Here is a 15,034-nt window from a genome sequence, read left to right as displayed (position 1 = left end):
GACTCATTCCTACAGGTTGATGTCCTTCCTTTGCTGAGGACTCCAGAGATAGATGCAGTGCTCCAGATGGGGTCTTACCAGAGCAGAGCAGAGGGGCAGAATCACCTCCCTCAACCTGCTGGCCATGCTACTTTTGATGGAGCCCAGGATACAATTGGCTTTCTAGGCTGCCAGTGCGCATTGCCAGGTCATATCCAGCTTCCCATCTGCCAGCACTCCTGAGTCCTTCTCAGCAGGGCTGCTCTTGATCTGTTTATGTCCAGCCTATATCGATATCAGAGCTTGCCTCAACACATGTACAGCAACTTGTACTTGGCCTTGTTAAACCTTGTGAGATTCCCATGGGCCCACTTCCCGAGCTTGTCCAGGTCCTTCTGGATAGTATCCCATCTTTCAGGTGTGTCAAGTGCATCATTCAGCTTAATGTCATCTGTGAATTTGCTGAGGGTGCACTCAAACCCTTCATTTGTGTCATTTATGAAGATACTAAATAACACTGGTCCCGGTACGGACCCCTGAGGGACACAACTTGTCACTGATGTCCATCGGGACTCTGACCCATTGACCACTACCCTCTGGATGTGACCATCCAACCAATTTCTTATCCATCTAACAGTCCCACCCACTGAATGCATCTCTCCAATTTAGAGAGAAGGATGATGTGGGGGACTGCATCAAAGGCTTTACAGAAATCCACAAGAGTGACATCTGTAGCCCTTCCTTTGTCCACTGATGTAGTCACTCCATCACAGAAGGCCACTAGGTTTATCAGGCAGGACTGGTCCTTGGTGAAGCTGTGCTGGCTGTCTTGAATCATCCCCCTGTTTTCCACGTGCCTTAGCAAAGCTTCTAGGAGGATCTGTTCCATGATCTTCCCAGGCACAGAGCTGAGGCTGACAGGTCGGTAGTTCCCATTCTGTCATTGATGTTTGTTTCTTTCTGGTTCCAGCTTACTTGAATCCCAGGTTCTGCTTTCTACATTTATTTCCTTGATTTCTTTCAAGTAATCAGCTTTTTCCAGGAGTCCTCACACGAGACTTCAGAACAAATTGGCACTCCCAGTTCTGCCCTAGGGTTACCCTCTTTCCCCGTGTTCAGTAGGGAGTCCCTTCCATTAAATATTGTAACTTTTCTTGTATGCCTCCTCTTTGCAAATTGCTGAAGGTGAAGACTGAAGTCACAGCTTAAGTAATAAAGCTCCAATTAAACTCAAGAAAACTGAACTTTTTGTGGGTTTTTACTGGAATTTGCACAGAATTGAGAGAATTTACTGCCCTTTGCTCATTCAGTGTTTTCTCATCCACATAGCCACAGTGTCTTGATTATTTTTCTGTGTTGTTTGTTCATTACCATAGAAAATTCCCACAATATTTGATGAAATATTTACCCATATATTTGCAAGAGGAAAAAATATGTTGCTGAAAACTGTTCAAAAAGCAAGTCTGTAACCTATGCATAGAGCTTATTATCTGTTCATATTGCTACCTTCCTCTTTGCCCCTCCATGTTGTAAAATTGGACCAGAGGAAAAACCCTACAATATTTATACCTGAAAGTGACTGGCTGTGAAGAGAAAGTTAAGTGATAATGGTTTACGTATTACAAATACTTATAAATCCTAATGAACTATAAACTCCTGAGTGATTCTAATATCTGCTTATCCCCATCTCACAAGAAAGCAATTACTTGGTATTCTGCTTCTTTCTGCAGTTTGTGTGTCTTGTTTGGGGGTGGGTGTGCTTTTGGGTTTTGTGGGGGCTTTTTGCTGGGATGGGTTTTTTGTTTGCAGGCATGGAACACAGTACTCAAACTCAGCTGTTCTGTTTATCCTGTCGTGTAGTGTTAAACTCAGCATCTCCAGTGTCCTGTTTTAAGACCATTCTAGCTGCAGGGGCACATCTTTCCTGCTCTGCAGAAGGAAGGTAGTTAATCCGTTCTTCTCAGATAAAAAAAAATGGTTGGGTGTTTTTTGGTTTTGTTTTTTTTTTAATGGTGAGAAAGATTTGCATGGCATGCAATGGGCTGGAATTGTGTATGTATTGCAGAGAGTATCTCTGTTTTAACATGAATTATGTTGGAAATCTTAGTTCGAATTCCCAGTCTCCTTTCCTGAGACAGAAATACTGTATAAGTGCTTACTTATGGGGTTCTTTGGGGCTGGGAGGTTGAGCTCAGAAACAGCAGCTGTAGAACTGGACTGTCACCAAAATGGTAAGAGCTGCTTGACACATTGTACTGGGTCCAAGATGATAAATTCACCACCTGCTGCTCGGCTGTCTGGCTTAGGGAGCTTTGAGCTGCACTGCTCTGCACAGGGTAGCAGTGCTCTGAGCTTCAGTGATGTGCAGGTGAGATAGGAGAAGAGGCAGGATAGAGTGTTTGGTAGATCATGTTCAAGGAAATGCTGATTTGATTTGCCTAATAAAATCTTGGTGCTGCCAGGTAATAAAGGTGTTTTTCATGAATTCTAACTTGATAGCAGTATGTGTATGTGGAAAAACTTGTACCAAAGCATTATTGCCTCTTGTGGGAAACAACACAGTGTGAGTGTCGACTGGAGTTACAACAAGGGCTTAATAGACATGGAAAAGTGTGAAAGGGGGCAGGAATGCCAAGCGAGAGTACTTTCTCTCCAGCAAGTAAATACCTTGATTTGTTGGTAATTATTATTGGAAATAACAGCCTCTGACGGAAACTGTTGTTGCTGTTGAAATAACCATAGCACCAAGTCCTAATGATAAGCTGTTGAACAGCAGTTTTCAAAGGTCTCCCACAGGCACGACAGTTCTACTACATGTTTGTGAAAGCAAAAAGTGAGATGATTTCTGTAGCACATCTGAAAAATTCTAGAGTCAATGGTGGATATGTTAAGTGTGAGCAGTCTTAAAAGTACTACCTTGCCCTCATTGTTACTACATAACGAACCATGAAATGTTTAAGAATGTTAACCTACTAAGGACACTAAACATGCTTTACTCAGGCAGCTGAAAGGATGTTCCGTGCTGTCGTTACAAATGGGTCTAGTTGCCAGCAGAAGGTGGCATACTAGTGTTTTATCAGTGAGGTCATGCATGTAAACTTCAAATATAAACTATTCGTTATGTATGTCCTTATAGAGGAAAAAAAATGCTCAAAATAAAGAATTACGATACTGACTTTGTAAACCACACCCATCTGTCTCTCTCGGTTTATAAAAAAAAAAAAAAAAAAAAAAAAACAACTTCATCCCGGGCGGTGTTCGTGTGATAACCGTGCGGTAATTTTGGAGTAACAGGAGCATCCCGACTCGCTGTCGGCTCTGGAAGAGGAAAGCAGGGGGGCTCTTCGCCGGGAGCTCCGCCCCGCGCTCCCGTGATTCCCTGCCGCGCCTGCGCTTCCCGGCTCCCTCGGTGCCTGCGCTTCCCGGCTCCTTCGGTTCCCGCGGGTGCGGCGGGCCCGGCGGGCGGGATGCGCTCGGTCAGCTACGTGCAGTGCGTGGCGCTGGACTTCGCGGGCAGCCTCTTCCCGCACGCCATCTGCCTGGGGGACGCCGACAACGACTCGGTCCGCAGCGCGGGGGCGGCGGGAGGCGCTGCGGGCGGGGCGGGGCGGGGGCCGGGCTTGGGCCGCGCTCGGACAGGGGGCGGCGGCCCCGGGAACCCCTGGCGTGGGGCCTGGATGGTGTCTGTCCGGAGGGGAGGTTGGCTTTTGGTCCCGAAGAGAGAGACACTCTGCCGTCGCGGTGGTGGCGGCGATGTAGGGGTGTGGGAAAGCACCTTGCTGGGGCACAGCAGATCACAAACAGGGCAGAGCCAAGACTCAGAGTCTCTTAAACTGTGCGAGGGATGGATGCGCATTGGGAATGTTGCTGTCAGCCCCCACAAATGGTTAGTTTTGTTGTGGCTGATTTGTCTGTAACTAGGAAGAAGTTAGCTTAACCAGGTATATGTAAACTGTTCCTTCTCATCAACAGTCAAATTTTATTACGGCCTTATCCTGAAAAGTGCTTGGCTAGGTATGAGGTAGATAAACAAATATTCTCACAAGAAGTTATGTTATATGGGGTAAGGAGTGCAGGGAATTATGGAATGCATGCAATTTGAATACACAGAGGCATGATGCAGGAGGTGGGATAGTGGGAGTAGGCTTGTCAGCAATGGTGGTTGGTGATTTTTAGCAGTCATCTTTGAAGAAATAATCACCATTCTGAAAGACCTTTGCCGCTTCATCAGTGAGACTGAACATCGAGTTTAAATCTTACGTGAAGTGTTCTTGCAGCCTCTTTCTGGATGGTTATGTTTTCCTCATTGCCGTCGTCTTCCTTGGGTAATTTAAGTCAATCTAGGTTGGAGGATGGAAGGTGGGGTGATGATGATTAGCAGAGCAGGATGTTAAAATGATCAGTGTCACAATGCTGAAACAGTGAGTAGAGAAGCAGTGGGTAATGAGATGTTACTCTAAGGAGACTCTCCTATCTGCAAGAGTAAAACTAGGGCTTTTATATTTTTCCAGACTTTCCCTATTGATTCAAGACTGTCCCTTTAACTCTTGTTTTGTTTTGCTGCTTCTTCCCACTGAGTGATTTTTAGATGTGAGTTCTGATTGCTGTAGGGGAATATTGTTACTGTAATTGTGGACTTCCTCCTACTAACCCAATTCTCTTGTACAGCTGAATGAACTAGTGGTGGGAGACACCAATGGAAAACTCTACGTTTATAAGAACGATGACAGCAAACCCTGGGCTGTGCGATCTTGCCAAGGAATGGTCAGTTCTCAACAAAATTTCTAAATGGTCAGGCCTTTTGGTGTATGTGCAGCCAGCTATCCTTGTCCATAGCCTAGGAATATGTAGGGCAGAGGGGAGTGGCAGGCCTGAACTGGATCTGATGCCTTTCATGTAGTTATGCAAGACCCTGCTTTTGCCCACAGCTGGCCCCATGGGCTGGAAGTTAATGAGCTGAATAAACACAGGAACTGGAGTTCTGTCCCACCTTGACCCCACTCTATGCGCTGTGGATTTTGACCCAGGGCTCTGACCAGTTGTGTGACAGATGTGTTTCTGTCCCTGAGTCTCCTTGTCCTTCAAAAAGCTGTTTAGAGTTCAAGAGATGCTTTATGAGAGAGGAGGGGTAGGGCAGAGGCTTAGCCCAAAGTGCTGGGTTTTGTTGCCTTCTCTCATGTATGGCCTTCTTTCTTTTGCAGCTCACGTGCGTTGGTGTGGGAGATGTATGCAATAAAGGAAAGGTGAGAGGAGCCCAGCTCTTCCCAGCTGTGTCTGTAGGGCATGTGGGAGGTGCTTAGGAGAGCAGGGTCATGTCGTGTACTGAGTGTGGAGGAGGATAGATTGCTGGTGCTTTCGCATCAGGATCTGCCCGTGTTCAAGGAGTTTTAGCACTACTGTTTTTAAACTCTTCTTCTGTTTACATGTAATTGGTATATTTCTATGAGTCATATGCAGGTTTTAGTGAGCAAGGAAATCCATCCTATATTCAGAGAACACTATTCATTTCCATGTGCCTCTATGTGAGCACCACAAGGCTTTGGTGGTTTGAGGGTTGCTTATTTTGCTCAGTGGCTTTTGCTCTGCTTGTGCTGATGCCTGCTGCGGGCCATGGCCCTTCTACCACTTGGCTGTGTGCATTTAAGGTCATCTAAACAAGACCGAGACACAGAATAGTCTGGACTCCCAAGCAAATTCAACTGGCTCTAATATGACTTCTTTTGTTGGATTGCTGTTTCTGGGGGTTAAGCCAGGACCAATGAGTCTGAAGGTCCCAGTTTAGGCACCATGCCCAAAATACTGTCGCTGTGTTTGCCCTAGTGGGGAGCAGAGCTGACGTGAGCATTGAGAAAGCCTCACGCTGTTTGAGGATTGCATGCACACATCAGCTTGATATCGCAGTCTGACAAAGATGAACAAGAAATTTTGTCCCTGCCAGCACCTGAGTAGTTTGTATGCTGGCCAAAAACCTCCTGTAGCAGTCACTGATCTTGATGGATCTACCCTTTTATATTCCCTTGCCCTGCTGTGGGACAGCTTCTGCAGTTCCTAAAAGAGGAAGAATCAAAAAGTTTTTTTCTTCATGTATAGAATTTCGTGGTGGCGGTGAGTGCAGAAGGCTGGTTTCATCTTTTTGACCTGACTTCTCCAAAACACCCAGATGCTTCAGGCCACCATGAGTTGGCAGCAGCAGAAGAGCAGAACCCAGTGTTCAGGCAGCACATTCCGGCGAACACCAAGGTCATGCTGATCAATGACATTGGTAAGCCACGAAGCTGGTGTGCAGGGTGAGGGAGTTTGTTTGTGGGGCAGGAGGGGAGAGAAACTGTGGGGAACTTGCAGAAGGAAATTACTATCTTGTTGAAAAAAGATAACTCTAGGAAACTACAGCCAAGTGATGGAGAAAAGAGGCAAGAACTTCAGGACTTTTTCTGAAGTGTGAGTTTTCATTACAGGATTGGGATCCTCAGGGATAATGCCTTTAGAAACCAGCACAGTGGTTTCTGAATGCTGGGGCTCTAGGGGCTACTGAGCCTGACAGAGTCCATCTATCCTCTTCTGTTCCCTGCAGATGGAGATGGGAAGTGTGAGTTGGTGGTGGGTTACACTGACAGGGTGGTGCGTGCCTTCCGCTGGGAGGACTCATCAGAGAATTCAGACCATGTCTCTGGGCAGCTGCTCCTGTTGAAGAAATGGCTGCTGGAAGGTCAGGTAAGAAAAAAGGATGTTCACAGCAGTACTTGTCATACAGTCTTTAAGAGGTGTCTCTTCCAAGGGAAGAAGTATGAAATCTCAGTCCTATGAACAAAACAGTTGTCATGTTGATGGCTTAAAATGGAATTCACCCAATGGTTGTCCTGTACATGTGGAACAACTGCTGGGTTGGTCTAGGAAACAGTTGCTCTTGCCCAACTAGAGACCATTAGTGGAAAGTACTAGTGTTGTTCTAAAATGGTTTTTTGGTGAGGAAACAACCTTTTACTGAACACGGACATTTTGCTTCTAGCTGAATTTGTTCAGCTCCTGCTCAGCTCTATCAGAAGATTTGCCATATCCAGATTTAGGTTCAAGGAGCACTGTAAACTTTTTGGAGGTGTTCAAAGTTCTCAAAAACACTCTGGCAGTGTTTTGTCTCTGCCAGTGTAGGTGGACAGCCTCTCTGTGAACCTGGGCCCTGATGGCTCCCCGGAGCTGATGGTGTCGCAGCCAGGCTGTGGCTATGCCATCCTGCTGTGCACCTGGGACACGGAGCAGCGGGACGCATCCGCGGGAAGGGACGGCTCTGCCTCAAGCAGGTGAGGGGCATTCCTGCCGGGCACACGAGGAAATGCTGCTGTGAAGGCCCGTCACAAGGGGGTGCCAGCACACAGCTGTTGTGAGGTGGGCAGTGCTGTCACTGTCCTTGCTTCGGTGTCCTGCTGTACTGCTGGGAGCTCATCACTTAAGCCCACCTGCACCAGAGCTTCCAAGGACACTCTTCATGTATGCCACAAAGATGAATACTGCTGCTTTCATTGTATTCCACACTTTTGGGTTGGGCAAGGGGAGTGACAAAACAAGATCACTGAGGAGGGGGTTACTGGGAGCTAAGGCAGGGACATGAGTGATCTTGATCTCCAGAGAAAGGGTAGTGTGCAGTCCGGTGACCTATCTAATGGTGGGAAGGGCAACAACTAAAAGGCTGGGCTAAGCCGAATTAACCTGAAGCCCAGAATGAAATTTTAGCTTTATTTGCTTGGGTTTTTTTCTCTAGTGAGGCAATTAGAGGCTGTCCTAATGAGACAGACCCCTGGCAGCCAGTCCTATAAATGACAACAGAGCAATCAGAATGATAGTGAGGTGTTTGTTATTGTCTTGGTGCTGGAAGGATCCTTGTGGGGAATTTGGGTGCTTCTGTGGTATTCTATAAGAATTCAAGGCAGAGACAAAAAACTGCAGCAGCAGGGGAGCTGGGCAAATATCCTTGATGTCTTAAAGACCTTGCTGGAATGGTACCCTCTTTGGCAGAAGCCAGGCCTGGACGTAGTCACTTATGAGCTTATTGAATGAACCCCGGGCAGATGCTTCTTGAGTGAAAAGCAGCCAGATTTATGTGACAGTAATAATAAACATTGTCTTTTCTTTCTCCTTCATTGGAATACATGCCTTACACTTTTTGAGCTTTTTCCGTTTTTTTTGATTCATAAAATCATTCTCATTTTAGATTTTTAAACATTTGTGGGTTCCTTTTGTACCTGGGGTGGCACATATCCTATTACTTAGCCTTTACCATTAAAGGGCTAACCTGTTCAGAAACTCTGTCAGTCTCTGGATTTGTGGAGCTTTGGAGTACGTTGCTCTTGAGATTGTTGTGGCATAGACTCAGGTATAGTTCCTAACCTGTCCCTGATGTCTTTCTCTTTTGCCTAGTGAGGCCCCTGTTCGAGATGTTATTCTACACCAAACATCTGGACGAATTCACAACAAGAATGTCTCCACTCATCTAATTGGTAGCATTGCCCGAGGTGAGAGATTGTCAGCTTGGGGTCTGACCCAGCAGTTGCCCCTGATTTTCAGGGGGCAGTTTTTCAGTACACCAGTCCAAGAAGAAACTGGATTTCCGGCGGTAGTGGGAGGCAGCTGCAAGAACAGAGGGATCTTGAGTTAGCTGGCTCCCAAAGAACGACAGCTGTATTTTTGCATGTGAGCTTTTTATAGCCTTTGTCCTTTCCTAGGTAGTGCTTATTCTTCACCTAGCACAACAGTTTCTCTGCAGTCTCCGCTGACCTGCATTTAGTCCGTCTGAATGGCTGCCATGCTGTGCTCCTACAGACGTCCTTGGTCTTTGCTTTTGCATGACTGCAGCTTATGCCTTCTACTTATTCCCAAGATGCATCTCTTCATTCCCACAGCCTCACCTTTGTTACTACCTCTTAGCATTGGAATTTCGATACCTGGCAGCTACATGCTGCTCCTCCTTCTCCTATGCAGTCCCAGCATCTCCAGAGCTGCTTCTGTATTCCATATTGTTGTCTTATGTCCCCTTCCACTGTGTTCTGTTCAGCAGTTATATCTAAAATGTCCACATTTGCTGGCTTTTCTCAGTCCTGACACACTGCTATTGTGTCCAGACTTTACTTACACACTGCCACTGCTTTCCTTGTGTAACTGCTTTGTGCTCTGACCTGTCTCTGGTGCACTTGCTGAACCCTCTCTTGGTACCTATGGAGAGTAGGCAGCTTTCACTCCCCCTTGGAGTGTGTATGTGCATAATTGAAAGCAGAAAATTCCAAGTGGAGATCACTTTCTCTTGTTTTCTGCCCAAGTATTGCCCCCTGCAGTGCTGTCTGGGAATTGTTTAGGTTGTCCAAGGTAATTAGAGCTTGGGGAGAAGAGCAGTCCACTGAACCCCGCCCCCGCCCCCTTCCTCAGAGTACCTTTCCTTCCTGATTCCTAAGCTTATCATGTTTTCAGCATCTCTGATGCTGCTGTGAGCAACATGGTCAACAGAGCGTGAAATCAATTATATCACTGCATGTGAAGCCTTTCATCTATTGAGAGATGTCTGTGAAAAATGAAGGCACACAGTAAAAGGCATGAAGATAATGTTGTAAAAAAAGCCCACTGATGCTGGACCATCAGTAAGGAAACAGCTGAGGAGTGCAATGCTGACCAGTTTGTAGGGGGGACATTGCAGATCTTTTGGATTAGAGCCTGTCTGGGTGAATGAGCAACAAGAGGCAATTGAGCACTCAACCAGCTGACTTTGCTTTAAGCTGATCCGTGGAAACAGGGTAGTTTGCAACTCAGGAGTGTGCAGAGGGCTGTAGCTTGGAGCTGTCTGTGGGCAGTGGAGGTAGTCTTGCATTCAAGTTATTCTGAGGAGACTGCCTATTTGCTTTCAGCTCTGTTGACTTGTCCCTGACTGCTCCTGCAGACCTCACGGAGCCAGTGTCTCTCCTATGTTGTCACTGAAAGGATTAAATGCAGCTTTAGTTGAACACAGCTCCAGTCCCCTCTCTCTCCAAGTGTGATATCATTTTTAAAACTTGACCTTGCATGTGTTTGCTGGTTGGTAGCTAGGCAGAGGTTTACTGAAGGGCTGAAGCAGCTGAGTGGTCAGGGGAGTCTCTTTAGATTTAACTAGTCGCATTTGTCAGCGCTGTCTTGCACACAACTGGGCAAAAAAAAGAAGGCAGGATGGATCAGCTTGATTTGGATCTTTTTTTTTTTTGTTTTCAGGAGAAAGAGGGGACAACACTTAAAAGATGGCATCAACTCCAGCAATTTTCTTTTGTACTTACAGGTGGCTCCAGTGAGAATAGTGGCTCAGGTCTCTTTGCCCTCTGTACTCTGGATGGTAAGTCCCACCACTGTCCTGAAAGAAAGGCCTGTGGGCTGGACAAGGCCTGACAATAATTCAAAGCAGGGAACCAGGGACTCAGTTCTTTTGATTTTTGAAGGAAGGAGAAACTGGGCTTCAGAAACCCTTCCTGGGTCAGGCAAGAGAATTTGACCCAAAGACTTCTTTTGCTGACATGACATATTTTTTATGAAGGCATGGAGGCCCCTATGAAGACAAACTCATGTTTATGTTCCACTCTCATGGCTGGTTCCCCCCTGCCCAGTATTGTCACAGTGTATCTGGATAATAGACAAATGGTCAGTGGAGTTAAGTGTGCAGTAGGGACTCAGCAGCCAAGAGACCATGCCTGTGCTGGTAGCAGCCAACTCTCAGCAACCCTGAGTGTTGAAGGAGTGTGTAGGGCCCAGCATAAGCAAACATATTGCTCCCTTTTAATGTTTTCAAGACAATATTATTTTTTCTTCCTTCAGGGACACTGAAACTCATGGAGGGAGCAGACAAGCTGCTCTGGTCTGTTCAAGTTGATCACCAGCTGTTTGCTCTGGAAAAGCTGGATGTTACGGTGAGCATCTGAATAGGGCTGGGAGGGATGAAGGCAAAAACTCAACATGGCTTTGTATATATGGATTTAGGAAGGGCAGAATGAGTGTGACTCATCTGAAAAAGGCTGGGATTATCCCAGGATGACACAGAGTGCACTGACTGTAGCGGTACATTCTGCACTCATGTCAGTCTGTCCACCTGCAAGAGGTTGAGCTGTGCCTGCCAGTTAGATCTACTGAGCTTAGTTTCCATTGTTCCATTCAAAAAATGTTTTCTCCAACTGCTCTCGTATCTTATTGCAAAGTTGAATGGTTTTGCACACTGCTAACAGCCTGATTGTCTATGAACTCTTAAGAATTGCTCTTATGATTACTACAGAGAAGAGAGATGATCTCAAACTGCAAAATATCTGGACAAGATGTCCCAGAGTCACATTTTGTTCAGACATTGATGTTCTGTCTCTGAACAAGCAAGAAAGATTCTTGACAGTCCCTAGGAGTAGGTGATGTTCTTGCTAATATGCAGTCTTCTGGTTCCTGCAGGGCAACGGGCACGAGGAGGTGATTGCCTGTGCGTGGGATGGTCAGACATACATCATCGACCACAATCGGACTGTTGCCAGGTTTCAAGCAGAGGAGAATGTCAGTGCATTCTGTGCAGGTGGGGAGCCTGACTGCAAAGCCAGACCTCACAGCATTTTTCCCTCAAGGCTACTACTCCTGTCTAGGAGACCTGGAATCCTTTGTCTGTCTGCAGTGGAGAATAATTTCCCTCTGTTTGTACTGCAGAAGGCCCAGCTAGTCTTTCCTCTGGTGGCATCTGGGAAAAGTAGGGGTGAGAGGAGGTGATGCTGAGGTTTTTCTTTGATGGGAGTCCTTTTTGGGAGTGCTACAGGAGTCTCTTGTCCTGCCCACTGCTTTTTGAATTTGCAGGCTTCTAAGCTGTTCCCAAGTAGATATAAGGAGCCCCATGGAACCAGCCCGAGCCTTGGCTTTGCTTAGTCCCCTCTCTCAGACCTGCAAGAAGCAGCTTGCAAATCCCCAAGCCTCCTGCAGTTTAGAGACACTTTCTTGGTTTGTCTGAGAGGGATATTGTATACCCAAGCCCATGTCTCTGCTCAGGCGCTTGCTGTTTTCTGCTAACAGCTTTGCTACCTTATCATGAGACGTTACCTGTTTGCTTTCACTGTCCTTTTGGAAGTAGTCAGATCTCCTCACTTCTGCTTTCTGCAGGCCTCTATGCATGCAAAGGAGGAAGCAACAGTCCCTGCCTGGTTTATGTCAGCTTCAGCCAGAAGATCTACATCTACTGGGATGTGCAGCTGGAGAGAATGGAGTCCACCAACCTGTTGAAAATCCTGGAGGGTGACCCAGAGTTTGCAGATCTCCTGCAGCAGCTGGGTGTAGGTGAGTACAAAAGAGTGGAGAGTGTACAGGAAGAAAGAGAGGAAGGGCTGCTGGCAGGTGATATGCTGGGAACTAGAGTTCCAGGTATTTTTTGAGGCAGAGGCTTTCATACTGCCTGTTGAAAATCCCAAACAACTGTTTTTCTCTCTTTCCCATAGATAAAAATGACGTTTCTGCTGTCAGAAATCTGATTCATAAAACCCTCTATTTTCCTGAGAAATATCATCTGAGCAGCCCCTCGCAGAGTCAGGATCCTGCTGGAACAGATTCCTCTGCCCACTGCACTGCCATCCAGGATCCCTTATAACAAGTCACATGGAGTCTTGACTACCAGCAAAGGTCTTCTGCAGCTGCAATGGGGCATCTGATGAAGATGACTATTATTTTACTATCTCTGTCAAAAGTTCCAAACAGGAAAGGGTGTACAGGCTGTGGAGGGATGTTCTTGGCTTGTAGGCTGGACCATAGGTGATGGGTTGATTTTTCTGTTAGCAGAGGGAGCTGTCAGAACAGGAAGAGTCAAGGGTCTTGCTTGTTGGCCTTCCATTGCCAGTTTCCATATTCTTTACTTGCTGAAGTGCTTTATGGGTCACTGTGAAGAAGCACTGAGGACATAGATGGAGAGAATAGCTGAGCTCAGGCTCCATTCTGGCTCCAGTGATTACTTCTGAATTCTCAGCAGGATTACAGCGCAGGAATTGCAGGTGGAGGAATTTAATAGGGAGCAGACAAGGGCCTTCTCTCACACTTAGATGTGTGTTAAAGTTCACCTATGCATTGATTGCCTTTGCTTTGCCACTGCTGCTCTAGCCAGCGGTTTCTCACAAATCACTTCCTGTCCTGAGGAGTTGGAGACAGGTATGAGAAGAACCACAACATACACTAATAAGGTGTGGAGAGGTTACAGCTCCAGCAAACCCCATCTGTACTTGAGAGGCATTGCTTATGTCCATCTTCTTGGGCAGGGTGATCCCAGAGAAGGCTGTGACTTAACAAAGCAGCTGTGAAGTGGACAGTGAGAGGAATCTGACTTAACCACGGATCTGTGGTGCTGTGAGAGCCTGGCCATTCTGCAGTATGCCACACTTGCCTCTTGTTGTGGAGAATGTTATGCTGTTTTGAGTCCTGCACAATTGAAAGAGATGGACTGGAGGTGAAGTTCCACTGTCTGGCTTGAGGTACCTGGAAAAGGACATTGCTCACCAAGGCTGCTTATTTCCAAAGGCCCTGGCTCAAACCTTCACACGTGCTGCTGATGTTGTGCTTTTCCCTATCTTGCTTGCCCCTTGCCTAACTTATTAGGATAGTGATGTCTATGGATTTCTTTAATTTTTACCTTTTCGTAGATTTTAGAAGTAGCTGTGTAGTAAATGTAGATTTTAATGTAGTTGTATAATTTGTCACTCTCTAGCACAGTAGTTTACATTTACCCAAGCCTATTACCCCATTTCACATCAAACTTTCTAAATTCCTTTAAGGTTGTTTAGACTTCTCTCAAGGCAGACCTTCATTCTGTTTAATAACATTTGCACCATAGCTTGAACAACAAGATGCACTATAGTCAAAACAACCTTCAAATCCTTAACCTTGAAGGAGCTCCAAAAGACTATACATGCTGTGGATAAGAAGAAGATGAGGAAGAAGCAGTCTCAGGACCCCTAACTCAATTTCCAGAGGGGCGTGTTGGGGGCAGAACTGGGGAGGATCTAGGGGGCAGATAGATCTGGGATTGGATGGACGATACCATAAATTGTGGAACTCCTGGACATGTGGTGCATCTCTGTACTCCCAGTGGTTGAAGGCCTTCATTAAAGAATCTGCTCTCTGTCTTCTCTCTACTAATAATTGCCTGGTGAGTAATATTTTGCTCCCTAGCAATGTTAAGGCATGAATAGGGGCAGCAGGCTCACCTGCTGGTTTGCATCTATTATCTCCTCTCACTTAAGTGATGTTTTACAGGACAAATGCAATGGAGGAAGCTGTCCCTTCTTCACTGTTATGGCAGCCTTTGTTAGAGCAAAGGTAATTCAGTGATCTGTAGCAAATGGTAGCATTTAAAGACCTTGCAGGCAGTTGAAAACCTGCTGTGCTATACTCTGCAAAGGGCAGCCCTAATTGGGAGAGAATACTTTGTACAGAGGGAAGGAGCGTCTTGCCCTTGGGTCAAAATGACGGTTGTTGGAATAGCCCTATGTGGTAGAAGGGCAGGATCTTTACATAATAAGCATTAACTATATGTACTTTCCATCTGTAGATTTATATAAGCTCTATAGAGGACAAATACTATCCTCTGTGTTTGGCAGCAGGGAAAGTTGAAACGTGGAGCAGCAAAACGGTATGACCTGCTCTGTATCAGCTTACTTGCTTCTCAGGCCACCATATCCTCTGACTCTCTAACTGCAGTGGAAGTTTCTCTCCATTTTAATGACCTCACTGAGAAGCATTTTTAAATGTTCCCCTGTCATACTAAGTGCTTGTGTAAAACTGGACCTTTCAGGCAGGAGCTTTCAAGTCGTAATAGATCTTATTAACAGTGTTGTTAAGAGCAGCAGTGCTTGAGCTATGGAAAGCCGCTATGGAGACCATCTAGTCTTAGGTTAAAGCAAGGAGTTGTCTTGAAACTTTTCAGATCTTGACTGTAACTTCAACAAACTGTCAGCTCTCATGATGCTGAGATGTGCAGCCACCCATCTCAGCAGGCAATCACCATTGCTTCTGGCAAATAGTCAGGGCCTAACAGGGAAGCAGGATTGCCTACACT

General features: G+C 46.1%; 1 protein-coding gene across 2 annotated transcripts; it reads left to right on the top strand.

Moving 5' to 3' along the window:
• The first annotated feature begins 3,414 nt into the window (after positions 1–3,414).
• ITFG2 (integrin alpha FG-GAP repeat containing 2) lies at positions 3,415–14,115 on the top strand. Of its 2 annotated transcripts, none has more exons than XM_027905455.1 (12): positions 3,415–3,542; positions 4,648–4,743; positions 5,181–5,222; positions 6,070–6,241; positions 6,551–6,690; positions 7,126–7,274; positions 8,389–8,483; positions 10,265–10,318; positions 10,795–10,886; positions 11,410–11,527; positions 12,100–12,273; positions 12,432–14,115. In XM_027905455.1, exons 1-12 carry the CDS (start codon positions 3,447–3,449, stop codon positions 12,578–12,580), a joined length of 1,377 nt encoding a protein of 458 aa, XP_027761256.1. In that variant the 5' UTR covers positions 3,415–3,446; the 3' UTR covers positions 12,581–14,115. The 2 variants fall into 2 exon arrangements, with proteins under 2 accessions (XP_027761256.1, XP_027761257.1); XM_027905456.1 differs by lacking the exon at positions 3,415–3,542 and adding an exon at positions 3,643–3,659.
• Positions 14,116–15,034: the final 919 nt, after the last annotated feature.

This window comes from Empidonax traillii, unplaced genomic scaffold (genome assembly GCF_003031625.1).
Source record: "Empidonax traillii isolate 1590-97213 ecotype Southwest subspecies unplaced genomic scaffold, ASM303162v1 scaffold1156:size184309, whole genome shotgun sequence".
Lineage (NCBI taxonomy): Eukaryota > Metazoa > Chordata > Aves > Passeriformes > Tyrannidae > Empidonax > Empidonax traillii.
This window is presented reverse-complemented; position numbering and strand designations above follow the sequence as displayed.

Coding starts and splice junctions, on each gene's coding strand:
- ITFG2 (XM_027905455.1), top strand. CDS start 3,447: ATGCGCTCGGTCAGCTACGTGCAGTGCGTGGCGCTGGACTTCGCGGGC. Junction 3,543..4,647: donor GGGACGCCGACAACGACTCG/GTCCGCAGCGCG, acceptor TCTCTTGTACAG/CTGAATGAACTAGTGGTGGG. Junction 10,319..10,794: donor TGCCCTCTGTACTCTGGATG/GTAAGTCCCACC, acceptor TTCTTCCTTCAG/GGACACTGAAACTCATGGAG.